The sequence below is a fragment of the Cebus imitator genome, unplaced genomic scaffold, assembly GCF_001604975.1.
Source record: "Cebus imitator isolate Cc_AM_T3 unplaced genomic scaffold, Cebus_imitator-1.0 Scaffold232, whole genome shotgun sequence".
NCBI lineage: Eukaryota > Metazoa > Chordata > Mammalia > Primates > Cebidae > Cebus > Cebus imitator.
In genome coordinates, this window is record NW_016107547.1 from 1,883,248 (window position 1) to 1,904,155 (window position 20,908).

General features: G+C 38.3%; 1 protein-coding gene across 7 annotated transcripts in view; it reads left to right on the top strand.

Annotated features, from left to right (window-relative positions):
• GRIA3 (glutamate ionotropic receptor AMPA type subunit 3) overlaps positions 1-20,908 on the top strand; it is a 316,886-nt gene that overhangs the window by 210,884 nt on the left and 85,094 nt on the right. For all 7 annotated transcript variants that reach the window (XR_001816157.1, XM_037727483.1, XM_037727484.1 and 4 more), the window contains 5 exons: positions 7,243-7,404; positions 10,859-11,026; positions 15,159-15,263; positions 15,579-15,686; positions 16,842-17,048. Coding sequence is in view for 6 of the 7 variants with exons in the window: in XM_037727483.1 (XP_037583411.1) it covers positions 7,243-7,404; positions 10,859-11,026; positions 15,159-15,263; positions 15,579-15,686; positions 16,842-17,048 (750 nt within the window). In the remaining variant the exon portion in view is untranslated. The remainder of the gene's footprint in view (positions 1-7,242; positions 7,405-10,858; positions 11,027-15,158; positions 15,264-15,578; positions 15,687-16,841; positions 17,049-20,908) is intronic.

The following is a 20,908-nucleotide window of genomic DNA, read 5'->3' on the forward strand; positions in this document are numbered from 1 at the left end:
CCTATGAGTGAGAACATGCGGTGTTTGATCTTCTGCTCTTCTGTCAGTTTGCTGAGAATGATGGTTTCCAGGTTCATCCATGTCCCTACAAAGGACCCAGACTCATCGTTTTGTATGTCTTTTTTTTTCTACCTGATTGTTCTGAGTATGACTTACAGCAATATGCTGAATAGGAGTGATGAAAGAATGCATCCTTGTCGTGTTCCATTTCTTAGAGGAAAGGTTGTTTTCAGCATTTTCCCATTCAGTCTGATTTCAGCTGCGGGTTTGTCATATATGGCCTTTATTATGTTGAGGTACAATCCTTCTATGCCTAGTTTGTTGAGAGTTTTTATTATGAAGGGATATTAACTTTTACCAAATGATTTTTCTGTGTCTATTGAGATGATCATATAGATTTTGTCTTCATTCTGTTGATGCGATGTATTACACTTATTGATTTGCGTATGTTAAACCATTCTTGCATCCCTGGGATAAATCCCACTTGATCATGGTGTATCTTTTGGATATATTGTAGGATTCAGATTGCTAGCATTTTGTTGAGTACTTCTGCATCTATGTTCATCATGGATATTTCCCTGTAGTTTTGTTTTGTTGTTATTATTGCATCCCTGTCTTGTTTTGGTGTCAGAGTAATGCTGGCCTCATAGAATTAGCTAGGGAGAATTCCCTCCCCTTAATATTTTTGGAATAGTTGAGGAGAATTGGTATTAGTTCTTCTTTGTGAGTTTGTTAGAATGCGGCAGTGAAGCATCCAGTCCTAGACTTTTCTTTGTTGAGAGACTTTTTATTACTGATTCAATCTCATTACTCATTATTGGTCTGTTCAGGTTTTCAATGTCTTCCTGATTAAATTTTAGTAGGTTGAATGCCTCCAGAAATTTATCAGTTTTTTCAAGGTTTTCCAGTTTGTTATCATCTAGTTGTTCATAACAGTCTCCGATCATCTTTCTTCTTTTCTTTTTTGAGACGGGTCTCACTCTGTCACCCAGGCTGGAGTACAGTGGTTCTATCTTGGCTCACTGCAACCTCTGTTTCCCGGGTTCAAACAATTCTCCTGCCTCAGCCTCCTGAGTAAATGGGATTACGGGTGTGAGCTACCAAACCAAGCTAATTTTTGTATTTTCAATACAGACAGAGTTTCACCATTTTGGCCAGGCTGGTCTTGAAATCCTGACCTCAAATGATCCACCCATCTTGGCCTCCCAAAGTGTGGGATTACAGGCATGAGCCACCATGCCCAGTGAATTTTCATATTTCTATGGTATCAATTGTAATGTTTCCTTCCTCACTTCTGATTTTATTTATTTAGGTTTTCTCTCTTTTTTGGTTTATCAAGCTAGTGATTTATTGATTTTGTCTTTTGAAAAAAAACTTATTTTATTGGTCTTTCATGTTTTTCTTTAGTAGTCTGTTTCATTTAATTCTGCTCTGATCTCTATTATTGCTTTCCTTCTACTAATTTGGGGTTTAGGTTGTTCTTGCTTCTCTAGTTCTCTGAAGTGCATCATTAGATTGTTTAATAATAGAAGTATTATTAAAATAATACTTCTATTTTTTTGATGTTTGCATTTATTTCTATAAATTTCCCTCTTAACATTGCTTTTTCTGTATCCCATGGATTTTGGTATATTGTGTTTCATATTTCATTTGTGTCAAGAATTTTTTAAATTTTCTCCTTATTTTTTGACCCAATGCTCACTCAGGAGCATGTTGTTTAATTTCCATATATTTGTATAGTTTCCAAAGTTTGTCTTGTTATTGATTTCTAATTAAATTCCATTGTGGTCCAAGAAGATATTTGATATGATTTGGATTTTTAAAAATTTTTTGAGACTTGTTGTGTGTCCTAATGTATAATCTGTCCTGGAGAATGTTCCATGTGCTGATGAGAAGAATGTGTATTCTATAGCTGTTGGATGAAATGTTTTATAAATCTCTGTTATGTACATTTGGTCTCAAGTGAAGTTTAAATTCCATGTTTCTTTATTAATCTTCCCTCTAGATGACTTGTCTAATGCTGAGAGTAGGCTGTTGAAGCCCCCACCTATTTTTGTACTGGAGTCTATCTCTCTTTCTATTTCTAATAATATTTGTCTTATATATCTTGATGTTTTGGTGTTGGAGGCATATATATTTAAAATTGTTATATAGTATTATTGGATTAATCCCTTCATCGTTATATAATGAACTTCTTTGTCTCTTTTCACTGTTTTTGACTTAAGTCTGTTTTTTTTCCTGACATAAATATAACTACTTCTGCCTGCTTTTGATTTCTGTTTGCCAGAATGTCTTTTTCCATCCCTTTACTTTCAGCCTACATGTGCATTTACATGTGAGGTGAGCTTCTTGTAGACAGCATATAGCTGGATCATTTTTAAAATACATTCAGCCAGTCTACATCTTTTAACTAGAAAGTTTAATCCATTTATATTCAAAGTTATTATTAATATTTGAGGGCTTATTCCTGTCATTTTATTAATTTATTTCTGGTTATTTTGCATATGCTTTGTTTCTTCCTTTCTTGTTGTTTATCATTGGGTTTAATGATTTTCTACAGTGGAAACATTTGATTCCTTTCTCTACCTCATTTGTGTGTTTTCTCTACCAGTGGGTTTTATACTTTCATGTATTTTCATGGTAGTACTCTCCTTTTTATTTAAGGTGTAAGACTCCCTTAAGTATTTTTTATATGGCTAGTCTAGTAGTGATTAATTCTTTAAGCTTTTGCTTGTCTGGGAAAGACTTTATTTCTCCTTCATTTATGAAAAGCAACTTTCTTTAGTATCCTTGGTTGCCAGTTGTGTTTTTTTTATTTGTTTGTTTTCCAGAACTTTGAATATATCAGCCCATTCTCTCCTGGCCTATAACATTTCTGCTGAGAAATTCACTGTCAGTCTAATGGGAACCCCCATCAGACGAAGTAACTAGATGCTTTTCTCTTACTATTTTTGGAATTCTCTTTGACTTTTGATAATTTGACTACAATATGCCATGGAGAAACCTTTTAAAATGTTTAGGGATCTCTGAGCTTCCAATATTTGTATGTCTAAATCTTTTGCTACATCTGGAAAGTTTTCAGCTATTAATTTGTTAAATCTTCTATCCCTTTCATTTTCTCTTCACCTTCTGAGACACTAAAAATAAAAATTACTCGGTCACTTTAAAGTGTCCTGTATGTATAAGGCTTTGTTTATTCTTTTTTATTCTTTTTTCATTTTTGTCTGATTGGGTTATTTCAATAACCTGTCTTCAACTTCTAAAATTCTTTCTTCTATCTAGTATAGCATTGAATCTTTCAAATGTATTTTATATTTCATTCAATGAATTATTCAGTTTTAGAATTTGTTTTTCTTTTTATGTTAGCTACCTCTTTGGTAAATTTCTCACTCAGATCCTGCATTGTTTTTCTGATTTCTTTGTATTGTTGTTCTGATTTCTGTGTTCTCTTGTATCTCACTGAGGTTATTTAATATCAGTATTTTTAATTTTTATGGGATTTCATAAATCTTTTTTGATTGGGATCTATTACTGGAGAGGTATTGTATTCCTTTGGAGGCATTGTATTTTTTACTTTTTTGTATTTCTTGTGTCCTTGCATTGATATCTGCACATTTGGTGTAACAGTTACTTCTTCCAATATTTTAAATTGGCTTTTGTAGGGGAGGACTTTTTCCTGAAGATTTATCTATGGTGTTGGCTGGGTAGGACACTTCAGCTTTGATTCTGGGTATGTGCAGTAATGTAGTCTCCATAATGATTTATCTGGCTGTAAACAGCATCAGTAGTATCTGTGATTTCCTTGGTGGTCTAGGGTACAAGTTGTTGGTGGAGGCTGTGGTGAAGTTTTTCTGGGGATGGGGACATCAGATGCACCAGTCCTTGGGCCCCAGTAGTAGCAGCAACAGGTCAAGCATACATGTCCATGGGTCTCAGGGAAGTGTAAATGGGCACCAGTGTTAATGGGTCCAGTCAGGCTGATTCTTGGGCCTTCAGACAGCTTGCTTAGGTACCAGCAGTGGCAGTGGTGGGCCAGATGGGTGGGAGGGTCCTTGGAGCTTTAGGAAGTGGGCATGACATGGGCAATGGTTGTAGCAGAAGCAGCACAATCCTCTGACTCCCAAGTTGTCTGTCCTGGTGATAATGGTGGCTATAATAGGCTAGGCTAGCCATTCTTGAGTCCTGTAGGTAGCATATGCAGGTGAGTCCTAGCTATGGTGGTAGTGACAGGCTAAGTCAGCCTGTCCTCAGGATCCCAGGAGGAGTGCTAAGGTGCCAATGGTGGTGAATGGGGCAGGGCAATCTACAGGCCCCTGGACAGTACACTGGGAATTGAGGGGAGTGGAGCCGGGCTTTCTGGTGGTGCACATCGGTGCTGGCTATCGTATACAGGGGTGAGGTGATCCCCAGGTCCCCAGTAGAATGCTCAGGATAGGGATGAAGTGGCCGTGCTGCAGCCCTACTGCTGGGGAAGGCAGAGTTGCTTTCAGTGGCAGCAGCCATAAACAGGTAGCTTGGGAGCATATGCTTTGGCCCTAGGTGATATAAGCAGGAGAACCTTTCCTCAAGGCTCTTTTAAACATGTAGTAGGGCTGCTACTGGGAGTGACAAGGTCACTGCCAATGATTCGTGTTTGGTCCTGGCAGCGGCAGCCAACAACAAGGCCCATCCCTGCATTCAAGGTATGTCAATAGGATGGGGTTCCAAGGATGTGGAAATGCAGGGTCTGTTGGGCCTCTGGTCAGGATGTAGCCTGGTGCGGGCTGGGCTCTCAAAATGGCACCCTGCTGTGGCTGCTTAGGACTCTGGGACCCACAGAGCTCCCTCTCTAGAGAAATGCCATTATACAATCTCTAGGCAACTCCTTCAAAGCCCATGTGGGCTGAGGGCTCTACCAGGGCTAGGATTGCAGGAGTACACATTCAGAACATGGACTGCTAGGATCTCTCACTTATCCTTTACCCACACTGGGGCATGTCTCCAGGCTTCCAGATGATCCTGGCCAAGCAGGCTTTCTCGCTTCTTTCTCATTCCGTGAGTCAGATGTTTCCTGTCACTTATCTATTGAATTCCAGCATTCTGTCTTAGGAAATCTACTGGAAGTGTGATTATCTACTCACTATTTTATTTCTTACTTGTACAGGAGGTGAGTTCTGGATGCCTCTGTTCAGCCATTTTGAAGCTGGTTTAATTAAAGTTTTATCCTCAGCCTTTTATTTGAATATAAGTTTAAGGAGTGAGAATGGAGAGTTGGGTATCAGTTAGGCTTACGCCCCAACAGTAGCCTCTGCTAGACTTTCTACACAAGTGAGGCTCTCTGGTGAATTTATTACAGGGGGAGTAAAATGGGAGAAAACACTGAGTCTTATTTTCTCTCATGAAGAAAGCCTTTGGGAGAAAACTCATCATGACAAATTAATGTTAATTTTTAAAATGTGTTGTGGTTATCAGAATGAAGGAGTGATTCTCAGTGATGCAAATTATTTGACTCTTTGTTCAGTCCTTATTGACTCATACCCGACTTATGAAAGGAAGAGGAAGGGACTGTAAGTAATAACTAAAAAAGTTGTTTCGTTAAAATGTTTTCTAAGGCTGTCTTGTTATCCGTAGTAAAGAAATGTAGGAGGTTCTAACCCTAGAAGTGTTGTTTATGTTTAGTTTGTGAATAAATTCACCAAGCTATAAAGATATGCACACTTCTCTATATAGTTATTACACTTCAATAAAACCTTTTTAGACTGTAAAAAAGAGAAGATACATTAAAGAATTGATACAGATTTGGGTAATACAGGTGTATGCATTTATCAAAACTCATCAAGCACATTTCATTGATGTAAATATTACCTCAAAAACAAAGAAAGGAAAAGAACTGTAAACAAACACTGAATTTTAGTTAATGACCTGTGTGCTGAAATCTTTAAGGGTGAAGTATACTAATGTCTCCAAATACTTTGAAATGAACCCCAAAATGAAATGGTTTGATAGATGAATTGAAAAATAATTGTAGAATCTGAGTGTGACTATGTCTGTGTTCACTGTATAATTCTTTCAACTTTTCTGTATGCTTTATCATTGCTATATTAAAATGTTGGAGGGTTCTAAAGAAGGGAGGAAGAGTTCTACCCATCCCTTTGTGAATAGAAATGATGGCTTCAATTCATTGAAGACCCTAACACATTAATAGTAATTATCAGGATATAGTTATCTAGCAAAAGTAGCAGCAATTCCTGGGCTGCCACATGCCCAATAGAGCTGGCAGAGCTCACATGGAGATACTCTTTCACAAGGCTTAGGTGGCAGAGGCACCAAATGGTAGCCAGAGCAAATTAGAAGAAAGTGGTGGATAATATGTGTCCATCACTTTCAGATTCTACAATCTTAGCATCTAAGATTCATTTATTGTCTGGTTGCAGTGGCTCATGCCTGTAATCCCAGCACTTTGGGAGGCTGAGGCAGGCGGATCACTTGAGGTCAGGAGTTTGAGGCCAGCCTGCCCAACATGGTGAAACCCCATCTCTAGTAAAAATGCAAAAATTAGCTGGGCATGGTAATCTCAGCCACTAGGGAGGCTGAGGCACAAGAATCACCTGAACCCGGGGTGGGGGCATGGGTGGAGGTTGCAGTGAGCCAAGATTGTGCCACTGCACTCCAGCCTGGGCGACAGAGCAAGACTCTATCTGAAAAAAAAAACGAAAGATTCATTTATGGATACATGTGAGACATACCCTGGGATTTGTACCATCATATACAACCAAGCTGTCAGTTTCACTTATTGGCATTTCTGTAAATCACAAATGTCTAAAGTAGAATCTGAAGCAATCTACTGTGTTTATCATGTTAGGCTAAAGTAAACTTTGCTATAACACCCATTAGGGTCAAACTTTTCAATATTTTCCAATTACATAAAGCATTGTATTTGTACTCAATGAAGAAAGACTAAAAATATGGGTAAATGAAACAAATCAAAACATTTGCTTGAAGTTGGCACCTACGTTTGTCCATGCAGCAGCCATATTACACAAAGACACAGGAACTAAAATGGAACAATGCATATTTTCTCCATCATGCCTGTAGTTTCAGGGACATAGTGCCCTAACAATTAATTTCATATTCAAGGCTGTCTTGATTGCTAATAAGTGATCCTAAGGAAGAAGCTTTCACATTATCCTTAGCACTCTAACAGATATGGTGAATAACAATATACAACCTCCCAAAATCATGATCCTTTCAATGTCTTTCCAGGGTTTTACTGATATTTTACTGGAAAGAGTCATGCATGGGGGAGCCAACATTACAGGTTTCCAGATTGTCAACAATGAAAACCCTATGGTTCAGCAGTTCATACAGCGCTGGGTGAGGTTGGATGAAAGGGAATTCCCTGAAGCCAAGAATGCACCACTAAAGGTAATGTTCCATAGCATGTAAAAACCTAAGGCCAGCTTTTCAAGGTATCTCAGTATGGTCTTTATACACTAATGGTCATCTCATGATCAAGTGATCTTTCCTCAGAAGTGATTCAAAGATGCCACAAAAACAACTGCAGGTGATGCTATTGCATTTGAAAATTAAACCCCTGAATAAAGAAGCTGCTGAGAATGAGATCTTTTAAAATCCAGCATTTGGAAATAAGTTAACTTAATTTTTAATGAGTTTTATTTGTAATATGTTCATAACAATTTACAGTATTACAAGAACCTGAGCCAGGCAAAGGGTGGGGGCCGTGGGAATAGGTAAGGAAGATTGATAGTCTAAAACAGAAAATTAGATTTTACATTATTTATGTGATTGCTTTGTTTTAATAAGTTCCATGAATCTCAGTACACCCAAGTGAATTAGGCTCTAATAAAGAGTGTACATCGCCTATATGTATATTGAATGGAAACATTTTCCTGTCTGCTAAAGTATCTTAGAAAATAATTAGATTACCTAGGTTGCTCATTTTCACAAAATCAAGATAAGAATATTAAAAGCAGAAAGTCATGGTTAAAATGCACATTTTTCATATGTGTTCCCCTATGGCTAGAAATTCTATTATTTAAAAACCAGGAATTAAACAGATAAATTAGGGGAAAGTTATTTGTGTTACACAAAGCACCCTCAAAATATATTTTTTAAGTAACTCATTCCCTCAGTGCATTGATTCATATATGAAACTGACTTTAAATTCTTCCTTCCTGATATAGTGCAAGTATATACCATAGCTGTGATACAAAATGGGGGATCAAAATAGAGTCGAGACCCTTTCTTAAAAAAGGAAAAGGGGGAAAGATCTTCCTCACTGTTTTAAGATACTCATCCTCTCATCCTTCCTCCTTGGCAAGAATAGAATAGGGGATGATAACGGGCCAGGTATGGTGCTGTGCACCTGTAATCCCAGCTACCTGGGTGGCTGAGGCAGGAGAATGGCTTGAACCCATGCAGCAGAGGTTGCAGTGAGCCAAGATCATACCACTGCACTCCAGCCTGGGAGACAGAGCAAGACTCCATAATTAATTAATTAATTAATAAGGGAGAACAGTATGGAACACAGACCAGAACAAAGATAATAGAGATACATTCTGTACCATCTATGCAGCTCCACTTTAAATGTGTTACATCAGAATACAAGTGGAACCTTACTTTATGCAACTGGTGTGTTCTAGAAAAGGTATGAGTTAAACATACTATTTTTCATTCAGTTAAGCCACTTAGCTAGGTAAGTGGTACCCTGTGGTTGTAGTGATTTTGCCTGCCAGGTTTTTCCAAGCTGGTCTTGTTTTAAACCATTCTGTTTTAGGGTCAGATCAAGTGTCCTAATTTGCTTCAGTAAATGTGGTCACAATCCCTATGATGAATCCTTTGTAATAAAAAAAATTTTTTAATGTACTAAACTGATATTTACTGGAAAATAATCCCAACCGAATTAGGCTCAGAATGTACGTTGCCTATATGCATATTAAATGGAAATGTTTTCTTGCTTGCTAAAGTACCTAAGTTGCTCATTTTCATGGAAATCAAGATAAAAATATCGAAAGCATAAAGTCATGGTTAAAATGCAAATCGCATTACATTTAGGTGAGCAAATTTAGATTTTTCATAAAACTGCCAATCCATACTGCTTTATGATCTTTAGATTTACCAGGTAATAAGTAAGAAAGAGAAATTCATTTATTCAATATTTTAGTGGGTGTCTACGATGTGCCAGCCACAGTGTTAGGCAGGAGAAAATGAGTAAGTGTAAGAAGTTCAAAAAGGGTCCTAAAGAGTAGTTGATGCCTGTGCTGAAGTTGTAGAGCCTGTACAAAAGATAAGGAAGCCAATCTCAGCTCTGGACTATTCATTGATAATACCTGGTGGGTATAATGTAAAGTTCTAGAACCTACTAAGAAGAACTGTTCATGTTTATAAGTAAAACCCTTCAAATAACTTTAAAAAATTGAATTTTTAAATAGATGTTACAACTTTCAGATTACTTTTGCTTAGTATTCATCATTATAGAACCTTGCACAATATCAATCAAGCCAAAGCCCACTTTGAAAATTGATGTACATTATTTTTGATTAGGAAATAAAATGGTCTACAGATTTAAAATCCTGATAATTGACTCTATAAATTTACTTTTAGAGCTGCAGGGGGGTATTCTCACATATCGGTAAGCAGAAACTGAATAAACCAAAAATTAAATAGTTCCTTTGGCATGGTTTGGAAAGGACTGCATTAAGATTGCTGACAATTTATGCAGTCAGCTGGAAAGAAAATCACCACCATGTTAGCTTCATGTATTGCAAAGATGGGCAGACACAAAGATTTTTCTTAATGAAAGAACATATGTCACCTATTACAGTCACACTTGATGATTTGCTTCTGAAAGAGAAGTAACATGAGTAAAGTCAGAAAAGTTAATTGATAGTTGTAAAGACAATAATCTATTCACTCCCGATTGTATTTGGAAAAACTGTACTAGAGAGAGAGAACTCCCCCTGGGACATTTTGCTACCTTTTTTAAATCAACAACATTCTATATTCTACCAGTATTTGTCACCCCTGCAAAACAGGGGCCAGCTTATTTTAACCATAATTTGTTACGGTAATTCATTTAATGAAAAAGCATCCACCATTTCAAATTGCAGATAATCAAATCCCTTGTATTAAGTGACTGACCTCATCCCCGGTAGAGCATATCAATATATCCAAGGAATAGAAAGTGTTCTTGCCTGCAAGAGGTGGCATCATGAAGCATTGCCTATGAATTATCAACGTTATCAGATTTAAAACTCAATAATAATTGAAATTTTCTGCAATTGAAAAACAGCTTTGGTTTTTGCTACCCCCCAGGAAACAAAAACTGATTTATTGCTGGCCAGAAGTCCTAGCTCGCCAGAAACATGGTCCAGACAGAAATGATTAATGTTCTCCTCCAAATTAATTTCAAGCTGTCTAACTTAGCTATTTCCATTTTCCCCTAAGTAAACACCAGATCTGAATTTTCTATTACAAACAGCAATAACCCAGTCTTGCTTTAGGATATGCTGTTTCCACTCCAGTCTATACATGCCATCCTTTAAGTTCACACATATTTCTTCCTCTATAAAGGACCCAGCCGTTTGATAGTTACTCAATATTTTAAAAAACAATATTGAAAGCAAGAGAGAGATTGCCTTGAGCCATTTGACTGTAATCATCTTAACACATGCACATATGAGGTAAGAGGTATCATTATAGAATGTATCAAATTCAGGCTTGCCCAGAGAGCTCTCTTAAATAATAGGTGGGTGACTGCATAGAACAATAGGTAGACATGAATGAAAATTATAAGGAACAAGGCAAGTTTTGAGGGTATCATTTATTATGATATCTTGTTTTCATGCATCCATTTCAGTATACCTCTGCATTGACACACGACGCAATACTGGTCATAGCAGAAGCTTTCCGCTATCTGAGGAGGCAGCGAGTGGATGTGTCCCGGAGAGGAAGTGCTGGAGACTGCTTAGCAAATCCTGCTGTGCCTTGGAGTCAAGGAATTGATATTGAGAGAGCTCTGAAAATGGTAAAGACCGTAACGGGTTATTGGGGTGGAAGAAACTTACAGAAGACATAAAAAAGATGAGACCTTAATCGTGAGAGAAGACATACTAAAAGGAATAGGATCAGATTACGTAGAATCTCAGAGTATGCAAAGAGAATAAGTGTAGCCATTTACTCATCAAAATCTAGAAATCTGAAAATTAGGTGTCCTTTCTTGAAGCTTAAAATAATGATAAATTTAGGGCAAATGAATATTTGGTTATGTGCTATACTGTGGCTAGTAAATGAAACTTAGTATTCTCAAAAGTTATGGATTAAATATGTAAATAGCTTCAAAAAAATTCAAACCTTTCAAACATATGACATTCCTTAGGGAGATTAGGATGTTTTATAAGATGCTTGTAACTTCAAGATGGACATTACAAAGGACAGCATCCTCTGGCTCATCAGACAAATGATTAACCTGAACAGGCTGTGGAACTTAGCCAGTGTGATAGTATTTCTGTTGTCAAAAAGAACACTCATGCTATTCTACAGGATGAAATGCAGGAACATGATACATTTCTAGGCCTATTTAAGAAGCTTTTGCCCAATGCTGCAAAGAAAAAGCCTAAAGAAAAGTAAAAGGAATCAATGGATAGACAGTCAAATAGGTCACTTGTTTTTAGTATTTGCTGGGTAGATCATTTAAGGCTTCAAGCAATGTCATTTGAACAGATTTCATTATTTATACCAGAAGTAGCATCACCCATTCATTGCAGTTTTCCAAGCAAAAGCTCTGTCCTGAATATTTTGCTTCATGCCACATGCGCCTGCATGTATTAAAATGAGCTTTCAAGAGTACAAGAATCTCTTATTTCTGCTTATTTAATCATCCTGATGTTTGGGACATCCAAATCAACAAAGAGATGGGCAAAGATAGGATAATTCTGTGTGCATCCCAGCAAGAAAGAACTTGTAACGGCCTCATAACATACATCATTTTGTGTAGTTGGCTCTCTTACTGATGCCTTAAATTTGCCAAGTTGGAAGCATTCAGTCAAAAGGGGTTAGTAGCCCTTGTGTCTCTCTTCAAGAAAGAGATATGACTCATTCTCCCATCATGCAGATTTTTATGTCATTATGTCAGTTCCTTAACAAATGCCTTAAGTGTAGTTTTATGGAGGTAGCACTGTACAATTTTGAAGAGCAGTTAATTAGATTCAACCTTCATAGCAGTTACAAGATTTGTAATGTCAGGTGAAACATAATGATGAGTGAAATATAAAACTCCCTCAGAGAGAATCAAAAGGAGTTTTCATCAACAAAACCTCAAGGGGCAAGAGCCAGCATCTCCAATTGACTCCCTATTCATGACACAAATAACTACCTTCCCAAATAGAAAACTGGCTATCAGAATGAAAGACAAGATACCAGTTGGGCTAGGAAAAAAAATTAGATTGATCACTCTGCTGCACAGAAAAGTTTCTACCTGTCTAACTCACTGACAAAGCTTAAGTTATAAGCCAGGTAACCTTCCTCCCCAGGCCCTAATGACCAGACACTCAACCAAAACGATGCATTACCTCCTTCTATAGGCCAACCTCTATTGCTCCAGGGAGGCTGGAAGGCATCAATTTTTTCCAAAAGTAGACAGCGCCTCAGTAAAACTGCTCTACTCAGAGGGACTGCAAGGGAGACTAATCTGAAGTACTAAATGTTTTACTACATTAAAAGAAATCCCATTTTATTTGAGTTAATTAAAAATGAGATTGCATAATGTAAAGCATCCTTCATTGTGACTAGCACATAGTTGTTTCTCAATAAATTATTCTCTTCCTTCAAAAGAAATCCAGCAATCAAAATCATTGCCTGGCAGAGGCTCCTAAGGGGCCTATTTTAATGAATAAATAAGCATACCATTCATTCAGTAAATATTTATTGAGCACCTATGACTATGTATCAGGCTCCATATTAGTATGCAAGCATGAAATAAGATGAGGAGTGCTTACATTTAAATTATTAATATGTAAACAAATGCTTTAAAATATCTTAAAGCCACTTACAGATTGGGTAATCATTCTTCTCACAATCTGCAAATAATGCAAAGATCAGCCTCAGCACAGCCTACTAACATATCTGTCACAGATTCTAAGTCATTGAGACTTGTTCAATCAACACTTATTGAGGACCTGCTCTATCCCAGGTGCAATATTAGTTGCTGAGAACAGGCAAAAAAAGGTCTCTCATCTTGAAATGCTCCTAATCCAGTAGGAAAGCCAGAAATACATAGGTTATAAAAATTATGTCTAAGTCTTGCACAGAATCCTATGAATTAAAGAAGGGATCCCAGATGGGATACTGGGAAACTGTCACTAACATTCAATACTGGACCACATTCTTAAAAATAGATTTCTCTGGTAGTCCGATTCTACTTCTGGTCACCAAATATTCAAATCATGGGGTCTGGAATCTGTTAGATCATGCCTTGACTATTTTCCAATTCATAGATCATATTCATAGGCTGGGTCTTCAGAAATACACAACTCTTAATGAAACTTAAAGCCCTTGCTATTTTCACTAATGAAGGCTTTCCTTAATAAGTTCCTATTGCCCTCGTCTCTGCCATGCCTAACCCTTGCCTTAGAATTCAATGCTCAAAATAGAGTGTAAAGAGCCCTTAGTGCTCACATTACATATCAGTCCCATCCCACTGGATAAGTAATTTCTAACTCGACAAAGCTTCTTTTCTCTAACCAGAAGTGTGATGTCACCTTCTCTGCAAGCCTAAGCTAACAATAGTACTTAGGTTTGTTGGATCAGCTGGACAATCATCTTGTTTTCAGTTCATCGCACTGGAGCACTTCCCTTTCAACAGGGATTCCACAGTCTCCTACTGGTGGTGAACATGCCCCTTTCCCTTTAAAAAATTCCCTCCCTAATATTTGACAACATGTTTTCTTTATGCAACACAAACCCACTGCCACCTCTGACTTGTTTGACACCTTGTCATTTTCTGTAAGTAAAGAAAAACAATTCCATTCTTTCACATTAGGAAAATGAGATGTATTCTTTCTCTTTGAAGCAGTCTTTGACCTTTACTTGCCAGACAAGTAATGCAAGTAGTTAATAATAATGACTTATATTTGTAGAGGGTATTTCAACCAGTGTCTCTGCACTGTAAAATAGGTAAAGAATCTCTCTACCTAGAAGAGATGGCCTCTTGTTAATTCATAATACTGGGCCCAGGCCCAGGAAAAATTGCACCATACATGAAATTGGCATTTGGCATCCCAAACAAGTGTTATGGCTCCCAGTACTTCTCTCTTTCTTGTCTAGTGCTCTATACCCCTGACCCTTTGGACTTAATAAATTTCATGAGTCTGTGGATTATCCTTCCATGGCTTAGCTCTCTTGTCCACTCCCTTTTGTAGGTTAAATAAGAGGGCAGGCTTATCGCTGTCACTGTAGTAGCTGGTAAATGTGTAGCCCTCTCTAGAAACAGAACTAAATCCATTTTGGTTAATAACAATTAATATAGGTAGCATGTATTCTGATGCTTACTAGATGCCACATACTGTTCTAAACATCACATATATATAACTCCTGTAATCCTCCCAACAACTCTGAAAGATGGGACTAGGACTTTTTATCTTACAGATTAGGACACTGGGGTAAAAAAGCAGTAAGAACATGCTGAAGGTTGTTCAGTTAATAATTGAAGCTACAGTATGAGTCCAGATGCAACAGTGCCCAAGCTACTGAAACCAGATTATGTTCAGATGTGGGAAATATTAAGATAAGACACAGGCCTGGCCCCCGAGGAATTCATTATAGAATACATTACCCTAGTTAAGAGGGTAGCCTGCAGAGTATTCTTAGGAAGGGACTAGTGGAAATTTCAGGTCCTTGAAAAAGTGGCAGTAGAGCCCTCATTGTATTATATAAGTAACAGACTCTTACACCTACTCAATGCTTCATAACTAAAAGGCATACCAAGAAAACACTGTGGAGGAAATGAAGATCTGTATAGACTTGATCTGGTGGATGGAGCTCAATGACTTGCAATAATAATTCTTCAAGATTCCAAGGTCTGACTGTTGACCTCATCCCAGAGACCTAGAAGACAATAATGCCGTGCTATTTTTAAATTTTAAATTTTCTCTTTCTACCAGGTGCAAGTACAAGGAATGACTGGAAACATCCAGTTTGACACTTATGGGCGTAGAACAAATTATACCATCGATGTCTATGAAATGAAAGTCAGTGGCTCTCGAAAAGTAAGTAACCAAAACGGACATTCAAAGAAAAGGGCTCTTGAAAGAGGACAGCGTTTGGATGTAAGAAAATAGGCATTATTATTATACAAAATATCAGTAAGGGTGAGTGGGAGATGGAAACCTCCAGGGTGAAGGAATAGCACATCTGTGTGTGTGTGTTTTGGGGGTCCTGATGGGAATGACAAGACATGGAGAGGCGGGATGTTAATCCTTGCAGAGCTCAAGAAAGTTTTGTTCCACAGCAGCACTTGAATTTCAAGCAGTACATTTTTGAGGGAAAAATAGGCATCCAGGTCAAATGTCTTCTCTTTCTAGGCCGGCTACTGGAATGAGTATGAAAGGTTTGTGCCTTTCTCAGATCAGCAAATCAGCAATGACAGTGCATCTGCAGAGAATCGGACCATAGTAGTGACTACCATTCTGGTAAGTGTGAACAGAAGGTAGGTGGGCTTTCTGTCCAGCAAGACTTCTGTTTTCTGAAAACTATTTTTCTAACAGTAGAAAAGACCTCAAGTTCAAACAGTAAAAACTTCCAACAGGGAAGCTCAGGAAACTCTCAAAGTATCTTGCCATGATGATGAACAGAATGTCATTTAACAAAAAGAGAGAAAGAAAAAGAATAGGAATTTGGAATAGTTTTAGATTATCATTTTCCTCTTTATCCCCTCCTCCATGCCCGCCCCCATAGGACTGATGCTTCATCTGGACTTGAAACCTAATTCTTCATTGTGGGGGAAGCAGCATTGTGTGGAAGAGAGAGTACATTAGGATTCTAAAATTAGGTCTACCACTAACCTGTAAAACTGTGCAAGTCACAACTTCTCTGAGCCTCAGGTTGTTGCTTTTTCATTTATGAAAGGGGAATAATAATAATCTCCTACCCAAGTCAGGAGCCCATTTCAAGACGTTTTCTGCAAAACTCAAAGCACGATTAAAATGTGACATGGTATTCTCCTTTTGTTTTAAAACACTTTTCTAAAAGCTGGTTTGTTTTTACTGAATGAAGTACAAACCTGGGTTAAAAACAAATACACTACTAGGTGTGAAAGTATGACTAACTGACTGGAGACTAGGCTGAGGTTTACCTTGCATTTAAGCATTACGTATCAAATACTCCCTTTTTCGTAAGTACTATACTAGGCCCTGGAAATATAAAAATGTAAATGCCACAAACCCTGACCTCATAAGGATCACAATGCTTCCCTAGGGCTTTGCCTCAACCAGCTGCGATTCCTACACGATAAATCTTGAGAAATCAAAGGCAGTTCACCATCACGTAACTAAGTCTGCCAAATTTGATGAAATCAAAGACTTGATAGGTGAAAACTGGGCCATCTTTCAAACTCTCAAAAAGAACTGAAATCCTTCTCTGCTTCCTTAAATTATCAGTTAAGGACTCTGAAAAAAATGTGACCCAATGAATACTCAATTAAGTCTCTTCTGTTTACTAAGTAACAATTTAAAGGCCTTTTACACATACCAAACATTAATAGTCACAGAGGGGAAAAATTATTACATTTATCTTCTCTTAGAAAAATGTGTAGGAGTAATCCTTTGATCTTGCTTCTGGTCCCAAAGGAATCACCATATGTAATGTACAAGAAGAACCATGAGCAACTGGAAGGAAATGAACGATATGAAGGCTATTGTGTAGACCTAGCCTATGAAATAGCCAAACACGTAAGGATCAAATACAAATTGTCCATCGTCGGTGACGGGAAATATGGTGCAAGGGACCCAGAGACTAAAATATGGAACGGCATGGTTGGGGAACTTGTCTATGGGGTGAGTTTTTTCCAATTCTGTTTTCATTTACTCTGTGCTTTCCAACTGACAGAGAAGAGAGAGGATTTAATTTTCAAGTGCAGTATTTATCCAGTTGTATAGTTTACATATAGTCTACAAGAAAAATATTTTCTTCTACAGTTGCGCTCTGTAAAGGTAGGTTGTCAGTAGTACCCTTTGGACAACAGGATAATTTTACTAAATGGAAAATAGAATTGGGGGATTTTATTTGGCAACATTAAGCACAGCCTGCCCTCTATTTAAAATCTGTTCCTTCTGTGTTCTCTAGCTCAGGCAGCAGAATTACCACCCACATAGTTGCCTAAGCAACTTTGCCTAAGCAACCTCATCATCTTTCCTCATTGTTCCCCTCTTATCTAGTCAGTCACCATGTCCTATGAATTCTACTTTTAAGTCTCTCAAATCTAGACACACTCTTCACCCCCACCATCATCACCTTAATTAGGGTTCTTAACATCTGTCAGTCATTTAATGTGTTACCCCGTGTCTGTTCTTACCCTGGCAAATTAGATCTCCACATTACTGTAATTTCCCACTTTAAAAATCAGGATAAAATTCAAATTCCTTCACATGGCAAATAAGGCACTTTATAATCTAGCGCCCGCCTACCTCTCTAGCTTCATCCTGTACTCTTTCCCCCTCACACCCAATGTTCCAGCTATAGCAAAGTAAGTGTTGTTCACTGAAAGTACTGAGCTCTCACTTAGTATAAGCCTGGAAGTACTTTTGCATCTCTTCAGCCAGCTAAGACCACCTACTAGTCCTCCGAAACACAGCAGTGATACTTGTTTCAGAAAACCTTCTCTACCCACATGTATTCGCCTGCAGTCTGGGTGAGGTACCTCTGCTTTTTGTTTCCTTCATTTCCATATTCATATAGTTCTTCTGAGCCGGCATTGTAATGATCCATTTATAAGTTCTACTGTTCTACTAGACCATGGACTCCTCAAGGACAGATGTATCTGACAGTCTGAAACATATTCAATAAATACTTGCTAAATTAATGAATGAAAAATGAACAGAATGGCTCTGATGACGGCTTATCAATAGTCCAAGTGCAAAAGAATTAATATGGACAATTAGGGCTTTTAAGAATGGTACAGTGGTATCTTTAGAGCTCCTGGGTGATATAGTATTAAATGGTTTTGGCCTCTGCTTGTGAATGTCATACCTTGGGCAGCTTAAAGAGGCACGTGGAAATAACCAGAAGTGGACAGAAAAACTGCCCATTCAGTAGACCAGTTACTAGAGAATTAATCCAAGTGCAGGGGCTGGTGACAAAGGTTTAGTTCTAACAAAGATTACCTGTAATGATAAGTCTCTGTTTAGACAATATCTACACTAAGTAAGGGAAAGGCAGAGGAATCTAGGAGGTGGAGATACTGAGAAGTTTCAGCTGGCAAGATGCAAACAACTAGGTTATTTATTGGACTGAAGTTCAGGAGAAGGACTCTAGTGCTTGGGATGGAAACCACCAAGAATAAGGTATAGCTCTCCAATCACAAGAGAGTACTGGGGTCACTAATAAGTTCTTAGAGCAGACCTTTGGGAGGAAGCACAAAGTCAGAAGCTCATTTCTAAAAATAAGGGCACAGAAAGGCAACTAAAGTGAGGCTGGACACCAGATATAAAAACCGGAGCACCATCCTCTAGTCAGACAAACAGCAAGGCAACTTGAAACTTGCCCCTGTCTATGGGCCTGGCGCCATTATCTCCTGTCTTGGGTCAAGATTGGTCCTGGGAACTGGGACAGGGCTAAGTGGCAGATGAGATTCAAGTGAATCCAACAGTGAGAAAGAGAAGAATGTCCAATGCCAGAAAGGGCTGAACAAGGGGCAGAGCACCCAGTCATGATTTCTGAGGACTCTGAGAAGTTCTCAATCATCTTGACACATAGATCTAATATTTTACTTTACAAGTTGTTGATAAGGTCTTATCTTTCCTGTTCCCCATCTCCCCAACACTTAGGCTCCAAGAGGTGTTCTCTTGCTTACAGTTCACTCCTGCTCTTAGCACATTACCTGATATATAGTAAATGCTCACTTTTTGCTTTAGTGAATAATTGACTGGCATAGAGTAATGCCTAAGCCAATATTCATTAAACTGAGTTCATGATGGGAGATCATCCTGTAATATCATTACTACTACTACTACTACTATTATCATTAGCTACCATTTTTGTATATTTACTGGCTGCCAGATACTGTGCTAAGTGCTTTATACACGTTTTGTAATTTAATCCTCACAACACACGTCTGGGGAAAGTGCCATTATTAAACTCTTTCCACATGTGAGAAAACTGAAGCCTAGAGAGGTGAAGTCACATGCCAAAGATCAGTTTACAGTGACTATCTTAGTTTGTTTGGATTGCTATTATAAAACACCATAAACTGGGTCTTTTATAAACAACGGGAATTTATTTTTCACAGTTGTGGAGGCCGGGAAGTCCAAGATCAAGGGAGACTCATTGTCTGGTGAGGGCCACTTTCAGGCTTATAGAACACAGGAAGAAGGACCACATTCTTCCTCTGTTCTCACATGATGTAAAGAATAAGGGGTCTCTCTTGGGCCTCTTCTATAAGGGTACTATAAGTTCCATTCATGCGGGCTTCACTCCCAAGACCTAATCACCTCCCAAAGCCCTGCTTCCTAACACCATCACCGTGGGGATTAGGATTTCAACATATGAATTGTGGGGGATGTGGGGACAAAAATATTCAAACTATAACAGTGACACAATAATTTTAACCCAGGTCTTTGACCCTGAAGTCCATGCTTTTTAACCATTACACTATCTGTCCAACAACCAAAGTGTTGTTTCAGGCCCATCCCATTCTGAAAGACAGCTGAAATTTATTATAAAGGCCCATGGTTCCTTAGTCATTCTGGAAAGAAGAGTGTTTGGCCACAGCAGCATGGCAAGAAATTTAAGGTATAAGTTTGTGTTTATTTTATTTATTTATTTATTTATTTCTGAGAGGAGTCTTGCTCTGTCACCCAGGCTAGAGTCCCGTGGTGTGATCTTGGCTCAGTGCAACCTCTATCTCCTGGGTTCAAGCAATTCTCCTGCCCCAAGTTCCTGAGTAGCGAGGACTACAGGCACCTGTCACGATGGCCAGCAAATTTTTAAAATATTTTTTAGTAGAGATGGGGTTTCACCATGTTAGCCAGGCTGGTCTCAAACTCCTGACCTCAAGTGATCCACCTGCCTCAGCTTCCCAAAGTGCTGAGATTACAGGTATGAGCCACTGCGCCCAGCCTAAGGTATAAGTTTCTACTAGCCCAGGTTATCTGATATAAGCTATGCCATGAACTCTACCAGCCCATCACAACTGAATGACCATGGTTCTCCTGTCACTGTCTGTAAATAGATCAGTGTCCTCCTGGCATTGAGGAAGACATGAGACACAGTGACATAGAGCAAGGCAGATTTATTGACACTGTTCAGACAAAGACCAATTTTCACACTGGATTTGGTTTCTCCTCTGGCATGTTCTCTGTACTGCACTCATTTAAACTCCACATATCTCTTCCTCATTCCAGTTTGTCTACTTGTGAGTGAGGGAGCATGAGTATTAGAGTCCCTTATTTGTTCAGCAATTTAGATACCTTCTCTCCACTTCTGAATCGTAAAAGTTTTCCTACAGGAACCTTCCCATCTTTTCTCTTTAGTTCTTTCTACTAAAGACAAAAGCAATAGCCAGAGAGGCTCTTACAGAAATGTCCTCCTCCCTTATTTCGTTGAGCAGTGGCTTGTAGTTCTCCTTGAAGAGGTCCTTTACATTCCTTGTTAGTTGTATTCCTAGGTATTTTATTTTCTTTGTGGCAATTGTGAATGG